Genomic DNA, 17,466 nt, shown 5'->3' with positions numbered 1-17,466 from the left:
GTCCCCACAAGGTCAAAATCTACTGGTATTCCTATCCTTGTGGGGACATTTGGTCCCCACAACGTGATGAATACCAGGTACACACACACACACACACACACACACACACACACACACACACACACACACACACACACACACACACACACACACACACACACACTGTTTGAACTGTTTCAAACTACTTCTATCTGGGTAGACAGAGCCAAAATATTTCAGTCTCTAATCCACATGGGTTGAGTCGAGGAATCCGATCTATCATTCCACATCCAAGCTATAACCCCTCACAGTTTTTTAATGACCTCGCCTTGCTGAGACTCAGTGAACCGTGTACCAACTACATCAGCCCAATCTGCCTGGCTGCTAATGACAGTGTCTTTTACAAAGGCACCACTTGCTGGACCACTGGATGGGGTGAAATTGGCTTTTTAGGTAATAATCATCAATTTGATACATTGGACTACATATATACTGGATTATGTAACCAGATTACAAAATGTACTACATTACATCGTAATTTCTAGATGTTAATTTGTTAATTTTAATTTCTCTCACTTTTAATCAGGATCCAAATCCTACAGAGAACTATAGCCCAAACCCTACAACAGGATTTTCTTCAGGCAGCTGGCAGAGTATAGGACACAACATAAGTTTATAAAGTATACATTTGTTAAACTAATTACAGTAAATCCAATTCAAATTGATTAAAAATGTCTTAATCCTCAATAATTCTAACAATTCTAAGGAAAATATTATAGACTATCTCAAATTATTTTCTACATTTTCTGACAAACTTCACATCATAAACAATTGTATCCAACATTTACGAACATTAAGTGAACTCATTTTGCATTATCTAAACCTTAAGAACTATCTTAAAGGGGAGGTCTAATGCTATTTCATGCATTCTGACTTATTTACACTATTAAAGAGATTTATTCTCATGCTAAACATGGCCGAAGTAAAAAATAAAAATAAAAAATGAGTTGGATGTATATTTATGTGCCAAATACACCCCTTTAGGGTTTCGGAAAGTTTAGTGTAAGTGTTTTTACACTAAATTTAGTTTAGTAAATTCTGATTTAGGCTGCATCTGAAAATCCCTAACCATGTCTTTTTAGGGGCTCCGTAAAGTACATCATTTTCGGTGCCTTTTCAAATTCTGATTTAGGCTGCATCCGAAAAACTGGAAAATGCTGCTTTTGGAGGACAAATTTCAAGGTAGGAAGGCATCAAGGCACGTTTAAATCCAGTGTTTGCCTCCTGAGAAACATTTATCTGGTCAATTTGCTCTACGAAGGCAGTGTTGTGGACTTGTTTTCCGTTTTTTACCTTTGTCTTAGTTCCTGAGTTTCCTTATTTGGTCATGTTTCCTTTCCTCAGTAATTACATGCACCTGTTTTGTTAATTTTCCTGTGTATATTAGTTCTTGTCTGTTGCTAGGTTGTCGTCTGGTCTACTTTGTTACTGGCTGTTAAATATTGCTCCTGAATTGTATGCCTCCTATGTTTTCATTATTAAATACTATTCAAGTGAGGTTTGAGACTCTTCTTGTTTTCTGTTTGAAATAAGATTTTTTTGCTTACCCCACTGGCAGATTATTTTACTTGTTCTAAGTAAAAGTCACTTAATTTTGACTTTTTTTTTTCTGAAAACAAGAAAATAATTTTTACTCGTTTAGAGCATCCCTCTTTATTTAAGAATTTTTAGACATTTTAGCTGGAAATAAGACAAAAAATCTAAGTTAAAAAAAGAGCATTTTTTGCATGTGGTTATTTTCATATGTGGAAAAAGGAGAACTTGTTCCCTATCACTTCCACATCTTTTCTCTCATATTTCATAAGTCCATCAGCTGTTTCTGCATTTTTTTTGCATCTTTTAGGGATGTTTTGCACAACTTTCCTCTGCTGGGTTTGAAATAATGAAATAACATCACTGAATACCATGTACGATGTATGGTATTATTAGATCAAAAGCAAGCTTAAAATACCTAGATGACAACCTGAAAACAAAAAAATGACATCTCTAAAGAGAAGATGTTATAAGAAGCGGATGTTCAGCAGTGTGCATAACCACAATTTAAAAGGCAAAAAAGGTCTGGAAAATATGCAGGGAGTAATGGACAGGACATCAACTGTCTGTGGTCCAGTCACAGACTAAACATGTCCTGGTGAGATTATAAAATATATAGGTTCATTTAAGAAATCAACGATATTATAAAATAGAACAGCAGACAACAGTGTGGCAGTTTATTTAGATAACAGATTCCATTAAAGGTTGTACTCATTGACTTATTTGACTTATTTTACAGTACAAATATGAACACATTATAAAATCAACATAAAATTATTTGACAAGCAAAACTTTCAAAAAAATCAATCAAAATGAATTGAGCTTCTAATTAAAACAAGAAAAAATATCTGCCAACTGGGTAAGAAAAACAAAAGTGAGAACACGTTTTATTCTTCCTACCTCATTAGCAGGTATTTTCCTTTCAAATAACTGCACTAAAAACTCTTTTTTAAAGCATTTATGAACTTTGCAAATTTTTGCAAATCAAGCGGGTGTTCATTCCTCAGAATCTGGGATTGTTATTTTCCAGTGAGCTGTAAGTAAGAATGCTATTTTTAATGTACTTTCACATCATTCAAATTTACCATCCTTTGCACTGGCAGAAGCACACCTAATCATAACATAAATTACTGAAATAAACATCAACTGAGGTAATATAGCTACAAAAAATGATCTGAAAAAAAAAAAACTTTTATTTTAGCTAGTTGCAAACTCAGCAATTTTTGTTTTGTTTTACTGTACTAAAATAACTCAAACTGAAATAAAAATTAATAAAAACCATATCAACACTTGTAAAGTGGTACACTTTAAAAATTATTTTCCAAAATTTATCTTTTACAACACTATTGCAGTTATTCTACTTAATTTTTATTTATTTATTTATTTATTTATTTATTTATTTATTATTATTATTTTTTTTTACTTTTAATTCAGTTGGTTACTTGCAGTTTCTTTGTAATAATTTGTGAAATATCTTATTTCGGTGCAAAAATATTTTTAATATTTTTCAATGTAAAGTTTTAGCTTATTCTAATCTTTAGCCTATCAGGGACATAGTACTGCAACTGTATTTGTTGGCATAAATTATTTAAATGAATTCCAAGTAATTTCCCTACAGAAACTCTAATTTGCTTATATGTGCAGTAATATTTCCAGAGGACATGTAAAAAAATAGCTTGTTTGCATGCTAAAATGTAAATACATTTTGTACTAAGGCAACGTTTGGAGTGCATTTTCACGTTCTTCACTGCATGTAATGTATGTGATGCCATTCTATATAGATTTGCATAGTTTCATTAGTGGACAGAGGACAGAAGAGGTGTTTATACTATACACAAAAACAGCCACGAGCGAAACGCAGGTAAGCACGAGTTCCAAATATTACTTGACTTCATGTAGTATGTATGAATTTTATAGAACCTTTATAGATGTATTGCTATACACTGATGAATGTTTGTATATTTTTACATTTATTTTCTCCTTAGATGCAAAGTCTGCATTTTAAGAGAGCCAGCTGAAATAGTTTTCATTACAATGGAATTTCTGAAATGTTTGATGCTGATATTTCTCATCAGTAAGTTTCTCATTTTTTTTTTTTTTTACATTTAAAGCAAGACTGATTAAAACTAAAAAAATATATATGCATATATTTGCCCATTTTATTAGATTTTAAAATAGAAATTAATGCAGTATAACAACTGATGTTAAAAAAAAGTCATTAGCCTGTTAGTGTTCCACTTTACTGCAAGTGGTACAGTGCGTGTTAAGTTAAATTTTACAGAAATGCTAAGGAGTTAAGTGGCAAAAATGTGATCTTATTTATTATTATTATTATGTTTATTTTTTAACACGAGACAGCCTAGAAACAGATGTTATAATATTGTACAACAGATCAACCAGTTGTACAGTTCATCAGTTGTCTTCAAAACATTATTAGTGAGAATGCTGATAATATTTAGACAGTATTTCTATAATTAAATTATATAATTATATAATTTAGTCTTCAATTATGAACAACAAACTATTTTTAAAAAGCATAATATCAGATATACACCATTAAGCAATTAGAAATAGTTAATAATTCACAGCACTGATTACACTTTTAAATCAAAAGGTGCCATTTAGATATAACAGTTCTGTTATGAGTCTGGTTCTGATTCTGCTTTCTCGGGCTTTTTCTTTCCCTTTTCCGCCCTCTGCTGGTCACTACCTCTCTCTCTCTCCCCTCTCCCTTTCGCAGCTGCGTCTCATTTTGTATCTCACTCATCCTTTCCACCTGTTCCCCCTATCAAGCTCGTTAGCTATTTAATGTCCCCTGTTCTCTAGTCTTTTGTCGGATTATTTTGCCTGATTTAGATGCTGAAGATCTCCGTCAGAACCCTCTACAGCTATACGTCCTGTCGTGCCCTAGTCCTGTAGAACTGTCTGTTCCAGGTCAGCTATATCTCTCCTGCTATTATCCTGTTCACCTACCCTGTGTCCAGTTACCCTGCTGTTTGCTCACTCCCGCTGTCGGGTTCGATGCCGTGCTGCCGCACGGTACAAGAGGAAAGGAGCCCGGGTTCCTCTAGCCGACATTCCTGCTCTCCGCGGCCTCCCAGCTACGGTAGTGAATACAAGAGGGCTGTGAAGCCACGGAGGAACGCCTTTCCAGAGTTTATCCTTTTCCCTGTTCTAAGAGACTGTCTAGTTTTCCTGCATATCCTGCGAGTGCCTAAGTTCCTGTTTGAAGAGACTATCTAGTTTTCCTGCATATCCTGCGAGTGCCTAAGTTCCTGTTTGAAGAGACTATCTAGTTTTCCTGCATATCCTGCGAATGCCTAAGTTCCTGTTTGAAGAGACAATCTAGTTTTCCTGCATAATCTGCGAATTGCCTTCGTTCCCGTTTTGAGAGACTGTTTCCCCCTGAGTTGTCTGCAAGCTATCCTGGCTCCTGTAATATACAAGACTGTTACTAAATAAACCCTTCGTTTGCTTTTGGATCCTGTTCTATTCTTCATTACAGAATAATCCGACCAAACTATGGATCCAGCGAACGAGAGAACCATCCATACAGCAGTCGAGTTACAAGGAGCTATGTTAGGAAGGCATGATGAGGAGCTCACCGCAACTCGTCGAGTGGTCGAGACACTGGCGGCTCAGATTTCAGCATTATCTTCCGAGGTCCAGTTGCTCAGGAGCGATTCGCCTCCTCCCCGGGCCCTTGACGCACCAGAGCCTCGTGTCAACAATCCTCCATGCTACAGTGGTGAGCCCACCCAGTGTCGCTCTTTTCTCACCCAATGTGAGGTTGTATTTTCTCTCCAACCAGTCACCTATGCCCATGAGCGGGCCCGAGTGGCCTACGTCCTCTCTCTTCTTACTGGACGAGCCCGCGACTGGGGAACAGCGGCTTGGGAGGCAGAGGCGGAGTTTACCGGAGGCTTCGACTCTTTCAAGACGGAGATGCTCCGAGTTTTCGATCGTTCGGCACACGGCGAGGAGGCATCCCGCGTGCTTTCATCTCTCCGCCAGGGAGGAAGGTCTGTGGTGGACTATTCGATTGCATTCCGCACCCTAGCGGCCACGAGCGGTTGGAACGAGACTGCTCTGGCGGCTCGTTTCTTAGAAGGACTTAATGCTCACGTTAAGGATGAGGTCATCGCCCGCGAGCTGCCCAAGAATCTTGATCCCCTTATTGATCTCGCTATCCGGGTAGACAAGAGGTTCGATCTCCGTCGTCGCGCCAGAGGCGCTGAGTTTTCCGCAGCTTCGATAGCTACACCTAAGCATTCCATTCCCACTCCAGATCCCGAGCCCATGCAGCTTGGCGGTTTGCGCATCTCTACTAAGGAGAGAGAACGCCGCTTAATTAATCGCCTCTGCATGTATTGCGCAGCACCCAATCATTTCGTTGCTAAATGTCCAGTAAAAGCCAACGCTCACCAGTGAAGGAGGAGGTACTGGCGAGCGCAACTACTTTACTCTCCTCTTCTACCTCCTGCACTACTATCCCCATAACTTTGAGTTGGGCTGGTACTACTGTCCCTTGCAAGGCTTTAATAGATTCTGGAGCTGAGGAGAATTTCCTCGATGAAGCCTGGGCTCGCAGACAAGGTATTCCTTTAACGAACCGTAGACTAACTACGTCCCTTTTTGCCCTAGATGGTAGACCCCTTTTCAATGTCGATTCCCAGTCAGTACCATTAGCCTTAACTGTTTCTGGAAACCATCAGGAGACCCTCTCCTTTTTAGTCTTTCATTCTCCTTATTCCCCTGTAGTGCTAGGTCACCCTTGGCTAGTCAGACACAACCCTCAGTTCAATTGGTCTAATAACACTATTCTCTCGTGGAGTCTGTCTTGTCACGCTAATTGTCTGTTTTCTGCTAGACCTTGTGTTTCTACTGTTTCTGTGTCTCAGGAGGAGCCGACCGATCTCACAGGGGTCCCGGAGGAATATCACGATCTGAGGGCGGTCTTTAGTAAGTCCCGGGCCTCTTCTCTTCCTCCCCATCGTCCTTATGACTGCAGCATCGATCTGTTACCCGGTACTTCCCCTCCTCGCGGCCGTTTATACTCCCTATCGGGCCCAGAACGCAAGGCGCTCGAGAGCTATCTAGCTGATTCGTTAGCCGCCGGTACCATTACAGCGTCATCTTCACCCGCTGGCGCGGGGTTTTTCTTTGTAAAGAAGAAAGACGGTTCCCTTCGTCCCTGCATCGACTACCGGGGGTTAAACGAAATAACAGTCAAAAACCGCTACCCTTTGCCACTAATGGCATCCGCATTCGAACTGCTTCAAGGGGCTAAGATATTCACTAAACTAGATTTACGAAACGCGTACCATTTAATCCGCATCAAGGAGGGGGACGAATGGAAAACCGCCTTTAACACTCCGCTAGGTCACTTTGAATATCGGGTTCTTCCGTTCGGCCTGGTCAACGCGCCAGCTGTCTTTCAGGCATTAATCAATGATGTCTTGAGAGACATGCTGAATGTCTTCGTCTTCGTTTATTTAGACGATATTTTGATTTTTTCACCATCCCTCCAGAGTCATGTCCAACACGTTCGCCGAGTCCTCCAGCGCCTTCTGGAGAACCGTCTATTCGTAAAGGCTGAGAAATGCACGTTCCACGCTCACTCCGTCTCCTTTCTTGGTTCCATAATCTCGCCGGAGGGGATTAGCATGGACCCCGTCAAAGTACAGGCTGTTGCCCAATGGCCCGTCCCTGAGTCCCGAGTCGCGCTTCAGCGATTTCTGGGATTTGCGAATTTCTATCGGCGCTTCATACGTAATTTCAGCCTAGTAGCCGCGCCCCTCACCGCCCTTACGTCGATCAAGTCAACCTTTAAATGGTCCGATCCTGCTCAGAAGGCTTTTGATCATTTAAAGCTTTTGTTCACTACCGCGCCTATTCTCATAACACCAGACGTTTCCAGACAGTTCATTGTAGAGGTGGATGCGTCGGAGGTGGGAGTCGGAGGTGTTCTCTCCCAGCGCGCCCTCTTCGACAATAAGGTCCATCCGTGCGCCTACTTCTCTCTCCGCCTTTCCCCAGCAGAGCGTAATTACGATGTGGGTGATCGAGAGCTTTTAGCCATCCGTTTGGCTTTAGGTCAGTGGAGGCATTGGTTAGAGGGCTCTGCCGTCCCGTTTGTGGTCTGGACAGATCATAAGAATTTGGAGTATATTCGTTCGGCCAAGAGACTTAATGCGCGTCAAGCTCGTTGGTCCTTATTTTTTGCCCGTTTTGACTTTACGATCTCTTATCGACCTGGCTCAAAGAACCAGAAGCCTGACGCTTTGTCTCGCCTATTTGACCCATCCAACGCAGTCTCCACACCCCAGGAGATAATTCCCCCGGGGCGTGTAGTCGGCACCGTTATTTGGGGAATCGAGAAGCTCGTTAAACGCGCCCTTTCTCGTTCAATTGTTCCGCGTAATGTGCCTAAGAACCACCTATTTGTCCCGGTTTCCGCCCGGTTAGCCGTCCTTCAGTGGGCTCACTCTTCTAAATTATCCGCCCATCCCGGCGTTAGGGGCACGTTAGCCACTCTCCGTCTACGATTTTGGTGGCCCACTGCGGAACGCGATACGCGTCGTTTCATTGCCTCTTGTGCCGTCTGCGCTCAGACCAAGTCTGGTCACTCTCCGCCTGCCGGGCTCCTTAGACCGCTCCCCATCCCGTCGCGTCCGTGGTCACACATTGGCCTTGACTTTATTACCGGCCTCCCGTCCTCGGCTGGCAATACTGTCATCCTAACTGTAGTAGACCGTTTTTCCAAGTCCGCTCACTTCATACCGCTCCCCAAGCTTCCCTCCGCCAAAGAAACAGCCCAGCTTCTAGTAACCTACGTTTTCAAGTATCACGGGCTCCCCACCGACGTTGTTTCGGATAGGGGACCCCAATTCGCGTCCCAATTTTGGAAAGAATTCTGTCGTCTGATTGGTGCTTCTGTCAGCCTCTCGTCTGGCTTCCACCCGCAGACTAACGGGCAGGCTGAACGCACCAATCAGATAGTCGGTCGACTTTTGCGCACCCTGGCTTTTCGTAATCCCTCTTCTTGGGCCGAGCAATTACCCTGGGCAGAGTATGCTCACAATTCTCTCCCCACCTCCGCCACTGGGTTGTCACCTTTTCACTGCTGTCTTGGTTACCAACCTCCCCTTTTTTCCTCTCAAGAAACCGAGTCTCACGTTCCGTCTGTTCAGGCATTTATTAAGCGCTGTAAGCGGACTTGGAAGAGAGTAAGAACATCGCTGTGTCGCTCTAGGGTTCGCGTTATAAGAAACGCTAATCGCCATCGCGTCAGGAGTCCAAAGTATGCACTTGGTCAGAGAGTTTGGCTGTCCACTACCAATTTACCCCTTCAGGAACCGTCCCGTAAACTCGCTCCCCGCTTTATCGGACCTTTTCTAATTTCCAGGGTCATCAACCCTGTCACAGTAGAGTTGAAGCTCCCTCCCAAGCTCCGGCGCATCCACCCGGTCTTTCACGTGTCATGTATTAAGCCAGTCGTGCGCGCCCCTTCTCGTACTCCCGTCTCTCCTAAGCGTACCGTGGGTCCGTCTGTCTACACTGTACGCAAGATTCTTGATATGCGTCGTCGTGGTCGTGGCCATCAATTTCTTGTAGACTGGAAGGGTTACGGTCCTGAGGAGAGAAGCTGGGTTCCCTCCCGGGACATTCTGGATCGCTCTCTTATTGATGACTTCCTCCGGACCCGCCAGGTATCTTCCTCGGGAGCGCCAGGAGGCGCTCGTTGAGGGGGGGGCACTGTTATGAGTCTGGTTCTGATTCTGCTTTCTCGGGCTTTTTCTTTCCCTTTTCCGCCCTCTGCTGGTCACTACCTCTCTCTCTCTCCCCTCTCCCTTTCGCAGCTGCGTCTCATTTTGTATCTCACTCATCCTTTCCACCTGTTCCCCCTATCAAGCTCGTTAGCTATTTAATGTCCCCTGTTCTCTAGTCTTTTGTCGGATTATTTTGCCTGATTTAGATGCTGAAGATCTCCGTCAGAACCCTCTACAGCTATACGTCCTGTCGTGCCCTAGTCCTGTAGAACTGTCTGTTCCAGGTCAGCTATATCTCTCCTGCTATTATCCTGTTCACCTACCCTGTGTCCAGTTACCCTGCTGTTTGCTCACTCCCGCTGTCGGGTTCGACGCCGTGCTGCCGCACGGTACAAGAGGAAAGGAGCCCGGGTTCCTCTAGCCGACATTCCTGCTCTCCGCGGCCTCCCAGCTACGGTAGTGAATACAAGAGGGCTGTGAAGCCACAGAGGAACGCCTTTCCAGAGTTTATCCTTTTCCCTGTTCTAAGAGACTGTCTAGTTTTCCTGCATATCCTGCGAGTGCCTAAGTTCCTGTTTGAAGAGACTATCTAGTTTTCCTGCATATCCTGCGAGTGCCTAAGTTCCTGTTTGAAGAGACTATCTAGTTTTCCTGCATATCCTGCGAATGCCTAAGTTCCTGTTTGAAGAGACAATCTAGTTTTCCTGCATAATCTGCGAATTGCCTTCGTTCCCGTTTTGAGAGACTGTTTCCCCCTGAGTTGTCTGCAAGCTATCCTGGCTCCTGTAATATACAAGACTGTTACTAAATAAACCCTTCGTTTGCTTTTGGATCCTGTTCTATTCTTCATTACAAGTTCTTCTACAGCATCGCGAAGCACCTTTATTTTTAAGAGTGTATGACAAACTTTTTTACTCCCACTCCCACTAAATGACTTACAATTCTAAGGTAAAAGAAGCAAATCTTTAATATAAATGTTTATAATACAGGTCTCATAAACTATATAGGTGACTGGCAACTGCAGCTCCTTGCTTGTAGGTGTACCTGTAACGGAGTGGTTCCCAAATGTTTAAAACAACTCCCCAAGCTTTCCAGAATAAATGAATGATTTTTACATGAGCAGCACCATGTATTTTTATTATTATTATTCTTTAAGTAATTACTGCAAACCCGATTTAAAATGTAATATTTCGGTCAAAACTTTAGCACTAGTTTCTATCCATCAGACCCATAAAGTCAATCATAGAACAGTGATTGTGAAAATACTAACAATTGATGGCTTTACAAAAACTGCATCACTTGTCATGTTTCCGTTCTGCATATAACAGACAATATAAAAATCCATTGTTTTTTAAATTTAGCCTTAAGCACATACTATCTAAAACTGAACTGAGTCATTACTTTACAATGTACAATGTACAATAGTACAATGTACAATAGAAAAAGATAGGGACCCCTTTGCAGAAATTTAGTTTGAACCTTGATTAAAATTGCTTTCCAGTGGATGAGCGTTGGATGTGGATGGTGCCCCCTTGGCAGCTGATGCCAGTGATCCAAAAAAATTCCAACATACATGATCTTTGGTTACTATGCAAGCTTGTTTTCATCACAGAAAAAAAAAGAAAAAGAAAAAGAAAATACAGTAACTGTGACCTTTTTATATAACAATTAGGACTTCTATTCTTCGAATTTACATCTTGCATTTACATGGAGTTTACATCTTGCAAGTGAGTTTACAATTCAGACTTTGTCAGAATTGTGAAATTTAAAAAAGTCACAATTACTCTTTACCCTTTATATTTCATGGCAGAAACACACTTCCATAGGTTCCACATGTGTAAGGAGAAAAAACTACTTAAAAATGCACAGTCCAACATACATTCTTACTCTTCTCTTCTGATCCAACTACTCCTCTACCTCCTACAACAATTTTTCTCCCTCTCCCAGGCATTATTTTTTCTCTCTCTCTGATGCTTTGTGTTGTTATGCATACACAAAACCAATTCAAAGAGGTCTTTTTTTACTCTATGTTGATGTAATGGAAAGAGCTTTAACACCTGACTGTTCCTCCAACTGAGACTGGAATCAACTATTTCTAAATGTTTCACTGATCTGTTACTTAAAAATGTTTATCAGTCATTTTGAGCTGCTGTTGTTGCAGAAAGAGGCTTTATACTGTATTTAAGGTTTGGAACATTAGGTCTTAATTTCTGACATTCTGTGTTTAAGCATTTGTAATTAAGTAAAACTAATTAGACCCATGCTTTTTGGTTTTGGGTAAGCTTGTATGAAAAGAAAGTATGCATTTTAGAAACATGATAATTGACTGCATATTGTGTGAAAACGGTAAGGTCACAACAGACGGATGTTGTGCTAATTGTGTTTAGAGTTTGTAATGTAAAATGTAACTACAGATTGGACAAAAGGATGTTAGCACTTGTGGCAGCAACATAATATACAGTACCTTCTGCTGCCTATGCTGTTTGTACGACCCAAACAATATAATAAAAGCAGAAATCACTCACTTCTCTGGACCGCATAACATCCAAATCTCTAATAATAAGACCTTTCTTACTTGAATGCTGCTTTTAAATGCTCTAGGGTGAAGATACTGTAAACTTGACAGATTGTGTGCGGCTCACTTAGGGCGCGGTCTCTGATAAAATGGCAGTGTCAATCAACAGCTATGGGTGGGGCCTGTAAAATATGACAACACATTTTACGGATGTTGCAAATGGCTTGTTCTGAGACATTGCTTATGTTTTGTGGGGATTTAAAAAAAGAAAAGGGTGGATTTATCATTAATATATCACACGACACACAACACACGTAAAAGAGAATTTTGCATAATAGGTAACCCAATGACAAAGCAGACTGAACAGACATTGCGTAAAACAGACTTTGACGTCTTGTAATTCAATCTTAAAAACACTCAGCACTCTGTGTGAACTGTTTATGTATGTATTTATTCATTAATTTTTTTAACTACCCTGAGCTAAAAAAGATAATGATATATTTTTTTAAAAAAAATCCCATTATTTACAGTTCTCACTCTTCTCCTTAGCCCAGAACTGTGGAGTTTCCCCACTCAGCACTCGTTTAGTAGGGGGTGAGGATGCAGCTGTAGGGAACTGGCCTTGGCAGGTCAGCCTAAAATATTATGACTATCACTTCTGTGGAGGGTCCCTCATCAGCCAAGAATGGGTGCTCACTGCAGCTCACTGTGTTTACTACATGTAAGTACACAATAAATCAAATAATGTGCATGATGCGGTTGTTATTCTCAGAACTATCACACTGAGAGTCTTTGCTTCCTCATTCAGATCCTCAACCAGTTACTTGACTGTTTATCTGGGTAGACAGAGCCAAAATATTTCAATTACTAACCCACATGAGGTGAATAGAACAATCAAATCCATCATTCCACATCCAGACTATGACCCACACCACTTCCTTAATGACATCGCCTTGCTGAGACTGAGTGAGCCAGTGAACTATACCAACTACATCAGTCCGATCTGTCTCGCTGCTAATGACAGTGTCTTTCACGATGGCACCACTTGCTGGATCACTGGATGGGGAGAAACTGGTTTTGTAGGTAATGATCATGTAATGGTGTACAATGTGTTGGAAAGTGTAAAAAAAAAAATGCTCCGGTTACTAACATTACCTCTTGCATCGCTGATGCATGTGGGTAACTCATGTTTACTCTGTTACTGAAGCCTGATGTGTTTATGTTTGTGTAGCTGCACAAACCAATAGTGCTTCCACCTGGCAGAAGAGGAGGAACTGATCGCTATATAAGTCAGTTTAGAGCGCAATTTCATTAGAATCTCTCGACTGAAGTGACAGTCACTGATTTGTGTGCAGTTTATGGCACGGCAAGTGATGCAACCCTCATTCCCTTATCTCATGGCACAGAGATTACTTTACAAACCGGAGTGTTCCAATCAAATAGTCTCTCCTGTTGCGTCACTGGTGGATATGGGGAACACATCCAATAGCACTGTGAGATATGAGAAAATGCAGAATGAAGCCTGCTCCGTGAGCCCAACCTCAAAGCACTCATGTTGAGGACTTCTGTAAGCATGAGCCAGAGGTAAGACTTAAAACGCTAGACTGAGGAGCCATAAGGAGGGGAATGGCTGAAATTTTGCTGATTGGAGTGGCTCAAAGGAAGGAGACAAGTCTCAAGTCGGCATTTATGAGGACGGGGCGGGTTCAGTCTCCAAGTTCCCCCCACAAACATAACTTCCAGGTTGTTTCTGCCAATTGTCTGGCCAGCTTCAAGGGAATGATTTGTTGCAATAAAAGCCACGTAAACTTTGATTGTGGAATGGGTGTGCGCCATGTCCAACAGCTCTTGTAGAAAGATTAGCACGTCAGACACGTCACAAGAACCCAGGCTTTGTGCTGAATGCCAGAAGACTGATCATTTAAGGGCATAAAGGCGTCTTGTAGACAGGGCTCTAGCCTTAAAATTTTTGTGAATGACACTCGCAGGGAGCTGGACAAGCTCCAGTCAAGAGGCCAAACATGAAGGCTCCACAGCTCTGGCCAGGCTTCTGCTTCTTCCTCTGCCAGGGCTCCTACAGTGGTGAGCTTCTTCGTTTTCTGTTTTCGTTTGTTTCCTCCAAAGTTGCACCTCCAAGAGGACTGAGCATCTGACTTACCTGCCCTGTCTGATAACTTGAGGAAGCAGGGGAATTGTTGGGGGGGGGGGGGGGGGGGGGGGGGTTGGGCCAATTGTGGACCAAAGCATCTTACTGTTTCGATAAATAAATTGGGCAGTGAAAATTATCTTCTGATGTGAAGGGGTCCACCTCAGTCCTCCCGAAGACAGCCCAAATCATTTGAACCATCTGAGGATGTAGTATCAATTCACATGGAGCTATATTGCCTCTGGACAGCATATCTGCTTCTAGGTTGAATCTGCCCGACATATGAACTGCTCTTAGCGAGAGGAGTTTGCCATGTTCCCATAACAGGAGGTGCCTAGCCATCCTGTAAAGAGAGCGTGACCTGAGACCGCCTTGACGATTGATGTATGTTACCACCATCATGTTGTCAGAGCGTACCAGGACGTGGTGTTCCTTTAAGGCTGGCAGGAAGGTTTTGAGTTCCTGGAAGACTACCAATATCTCGAGACTTGACCAGGAGCCAAACACTGAGGTACAAAGCTCCCCAACCCGTGTTGGAGGTGTTCGTCATAACTACCTTTCTCCTGGAGGTCAGTCCCAACTGGACGTAGCACAGGCGATTAAATTGTCCAGGGGGCCACAACTCTGATGCAGCGATGGGTTACCCTAATATAAAACCGACCTAGACGCCAGGCGTGGGATGGGACATAGGCTTTTGTAAAAGCAACCTAAGCTCTAGAGCACTTAAGCAAGAAGTGAGACAGAGCCTGCACAGTTTTCTGTGTCTCAGTGACCCAGCAAACACATCCACAGCAGGGCTGAATAGTCACTTTGGTGAGAAAGTAATATTCAGCCAAAAGCCTTGCTAATTGCCTGTGCCATTGCCTTAATTAAAAAGAGTAGTTCACTTTCAGAACATAAATGGACAGATAATGTACACATCCCCTTGTCATCCAAGATGTTCATTTCTTTTTTTCTTCATTCGTAAAGAAATTATGTTTTTTGAGGAAAACATTTCAGGATTTCTCTCCATATAATGGACTTCTATGGTTTCAACTTCCAAAATGCAGTTTAAATGCAGCTTCAAAGGGCTCTAAATTATCCCAGCTGAGGAAGAAGGGTCTTATCTAGTGAAGCGAGCAGTTATTTTCTAAAAAAACATTTACAATTTATATACTTTTGAATGGATGGCCACAGGGGAAGGCTTCCACTTCTTCCTCTGCGGGGGCTCCTACCGCGGTTAGAAGGTGAGCTTCTTCCTTTTATTCTTCTTATCTTCTTCTTGATCTGAGTCAGTGAAGATAGGATCTTGCTCTGAGCCAACTTATATAGCAGTCAGCCTCTCCTTTTCTGGTGGATTAAAGCACCATCGGTTTGTGCAGCTACACAAATGTGAACAAATCAGGATTCAGTAAGAGAGTAAACAGAAGTTTCCCATATGCACCAGCGACACAACGAGAGAGACATGGAGGGAATCCATGTTTTCTTCGGTCATTTTGATTTAAACAGTGATCCATATTTTATCAACATGTCTCAAAAGGCCTGTTTTTTGTGTGTGTAACATTTAGACGCTCAGCCAAATTCTGGAACTCTGCAGGAGCTGAAGATGACAATTTTGGAGAATAAGGAATGTAACTGTGTGTTTCAAGACTTCACATATTGGGACATAACAATCACTCCGACAATGATGTGTGCTGAAGGAGAGAGGGGCAAAGGAGCGTGTTATGTAAGTTACAATGGTTTATGACACAATTTAAATTTAACTGAGTTCCATATGGGTTCTTTTTAACATCCACAGCTATGAAGTTGTCCCAGGATGACCATATTGTTTAAACACATGTACATGTACTTACCATGGTATAGAAAGTTTTAAAGATTTTTTCAGACATACAACTATTCCATATAGCTACTATGCTATCTTTCATCCCTCTCTTTAATTTTTAGGGAGATTCTGGTGGTCCATTACAGTGTAAGCAGGGTTCTGAATGGATCTTAGCTGGTGTCTCTAATTTAGGTTTTTTTGTGGCACTGGAATTGCACCTGACAGCTATGCTAGAGTATCCAAATTCCAAAACTGGATCTTGGAGAATGTTAATGGATCAGACATTGGATTTGTGACTTTTACATCTGATGGTGAAGATAAGGGCAGCAGTTTTCTGTGCAATGGAGAAGATACAGTCCTAGGTAAGAGTGAAAGCAGGTAACAATTATTAGTAAGCTGGTTCTCTGAATGTAATATCTAACATGAAATAACAGTTGACATAACAATACTTTTTCAGCTTTTATTAAACTTGGACAAAAGTGACCATACATTTGCTGCATAATATTCATTGAATTATTGTGGTATGTACGTACAAACAAATGTTTGTTTATATGTATGTATTTATTTATTTATTTACTTACTTACAGGGCTTTTCTACCCATTTGGAAATAGAGAAATAAAGAGTCCCTCTGAAGATAATGGAAGCTCTCCAAGAGTTTTCTTGGAGAAGCCCTTTGTATATTTTGGACGTGTTTATCAACAGATTTATGTAAGAACATTTTCTTCATAAATTCCTAACCTTTTTGAATATATCCAGTTAAAATCATAATTTTATGATTTTAAATCTATTATATAAAAAAATTATTATGATAAAAAAAAAATGCATTTTAGACATGTCCCAAACATGTTATACTGCAAACCTTATATAAAATGAATGTAAATGTATTCATATAAAATTAATGTTTGGTGAGAAAAAAAAAAAAAAAAAATATATATATATATATATATATATATATATATTGTGGCCGGGGCGGAGAACAGCAACAACAAAACAAGAGTTGAGTGAGCCCCGGAGGGTGCGTTTATTGACGGTAGTGAAGCAAGGCAAACAATACGGTGAGTGAAGAGGTGAGGTTGTCTTCCTTGTGGTGCAGGGTGGCTTTCTCCTGGGTGCTGGTGTCTCCAAGTGAGGGTGGCCGGTGCAGGGGGGTTGGTGCAAAGACGTGCTTTAACCCCAAAACGTGCAACCCGGAAGTGGGGGACCAAGCGGTCACGGCGACTCTGGAGGAGAAAAGATACAGCGGTCAGGTAAGTCTCACAGTGCATTGGAGATGTGTCTCACTCTCTGGTTGTGGCAGACTGCTTATAAAGCGGGCTGAGCCGTGACCGATTGGTCCGTGGTGAGTGGATCCAGCTGGTCCTCGTGTGTTGCCAGGGCGACGCTGATTGCTCCTCGGGACGCCCGTCACACTCCCCCCCCCAAGCGACGTCCTGGTCCTGGAGGTAAAAAGATAGAGGGGAGACAGGGGGTGGGTGGGGAGTGACCCCTGACAGACCTGTGTACGCTGCCCAGGACCGAGAGAGCCCGTCGGCGTTGTTGTTGCTGGAACCGGCCCGGTGGCGCACATCGAAGTGGAAGTCCTGGAGCGACAGGAACCACCTTGTGACCCGGGCGTTTGTGTCCTTGGCCCGGGCCATCCACTGCAGCGGGGCATGGTCT

The 17,466-nt window shown here is 42.2% G+C and overlaps 1 protein-coding gene across 1 annotated transcript in view; it reads left to right on the top strand.

Annotated features, from left to right (window-relative positions):
* The first annotated feature begins 5,517 nt into the window (after positions 1-5,517).
* Positions 5,518-17,466, top strand: part of LOC141298323 (serine protease 27-like) — a 33,204-nt gene continuing 21,255 nt past the window's right edge. Inside the window, exons 1-3 of the mRNA XM_073828825.1 lie at positions 5,518-5,884; positions 6,407-6,437; positions 15,692-15,705. Coding sequence (XP_073684926.1) covers positions 5,518-5,884; positions 6,407-6,437; positions 15,692-15,705 — 412 coding nt within the window. The remainder of the gene's footprint in view (positions 5,885-6,406; positions 6,438-15,691; positions 15,706-17,466) is intronic.

Source organism: Garra rufa, chromosome 22 (genome assembly GCF_049309525.1).
Source record: "Garra rufa chromosome 22, GarRuf1.0, whole genome shotgun sequence".
Taxonomy (NCBI): Eukaryota; Metazoa; Chordata; class Actinopteri; order Cypriniformes; family Cyprinidae; genus Garra; species Garra rufa.
This window is presented reverse-complemented; position numbering and strand designations above follow the sequence as displayed.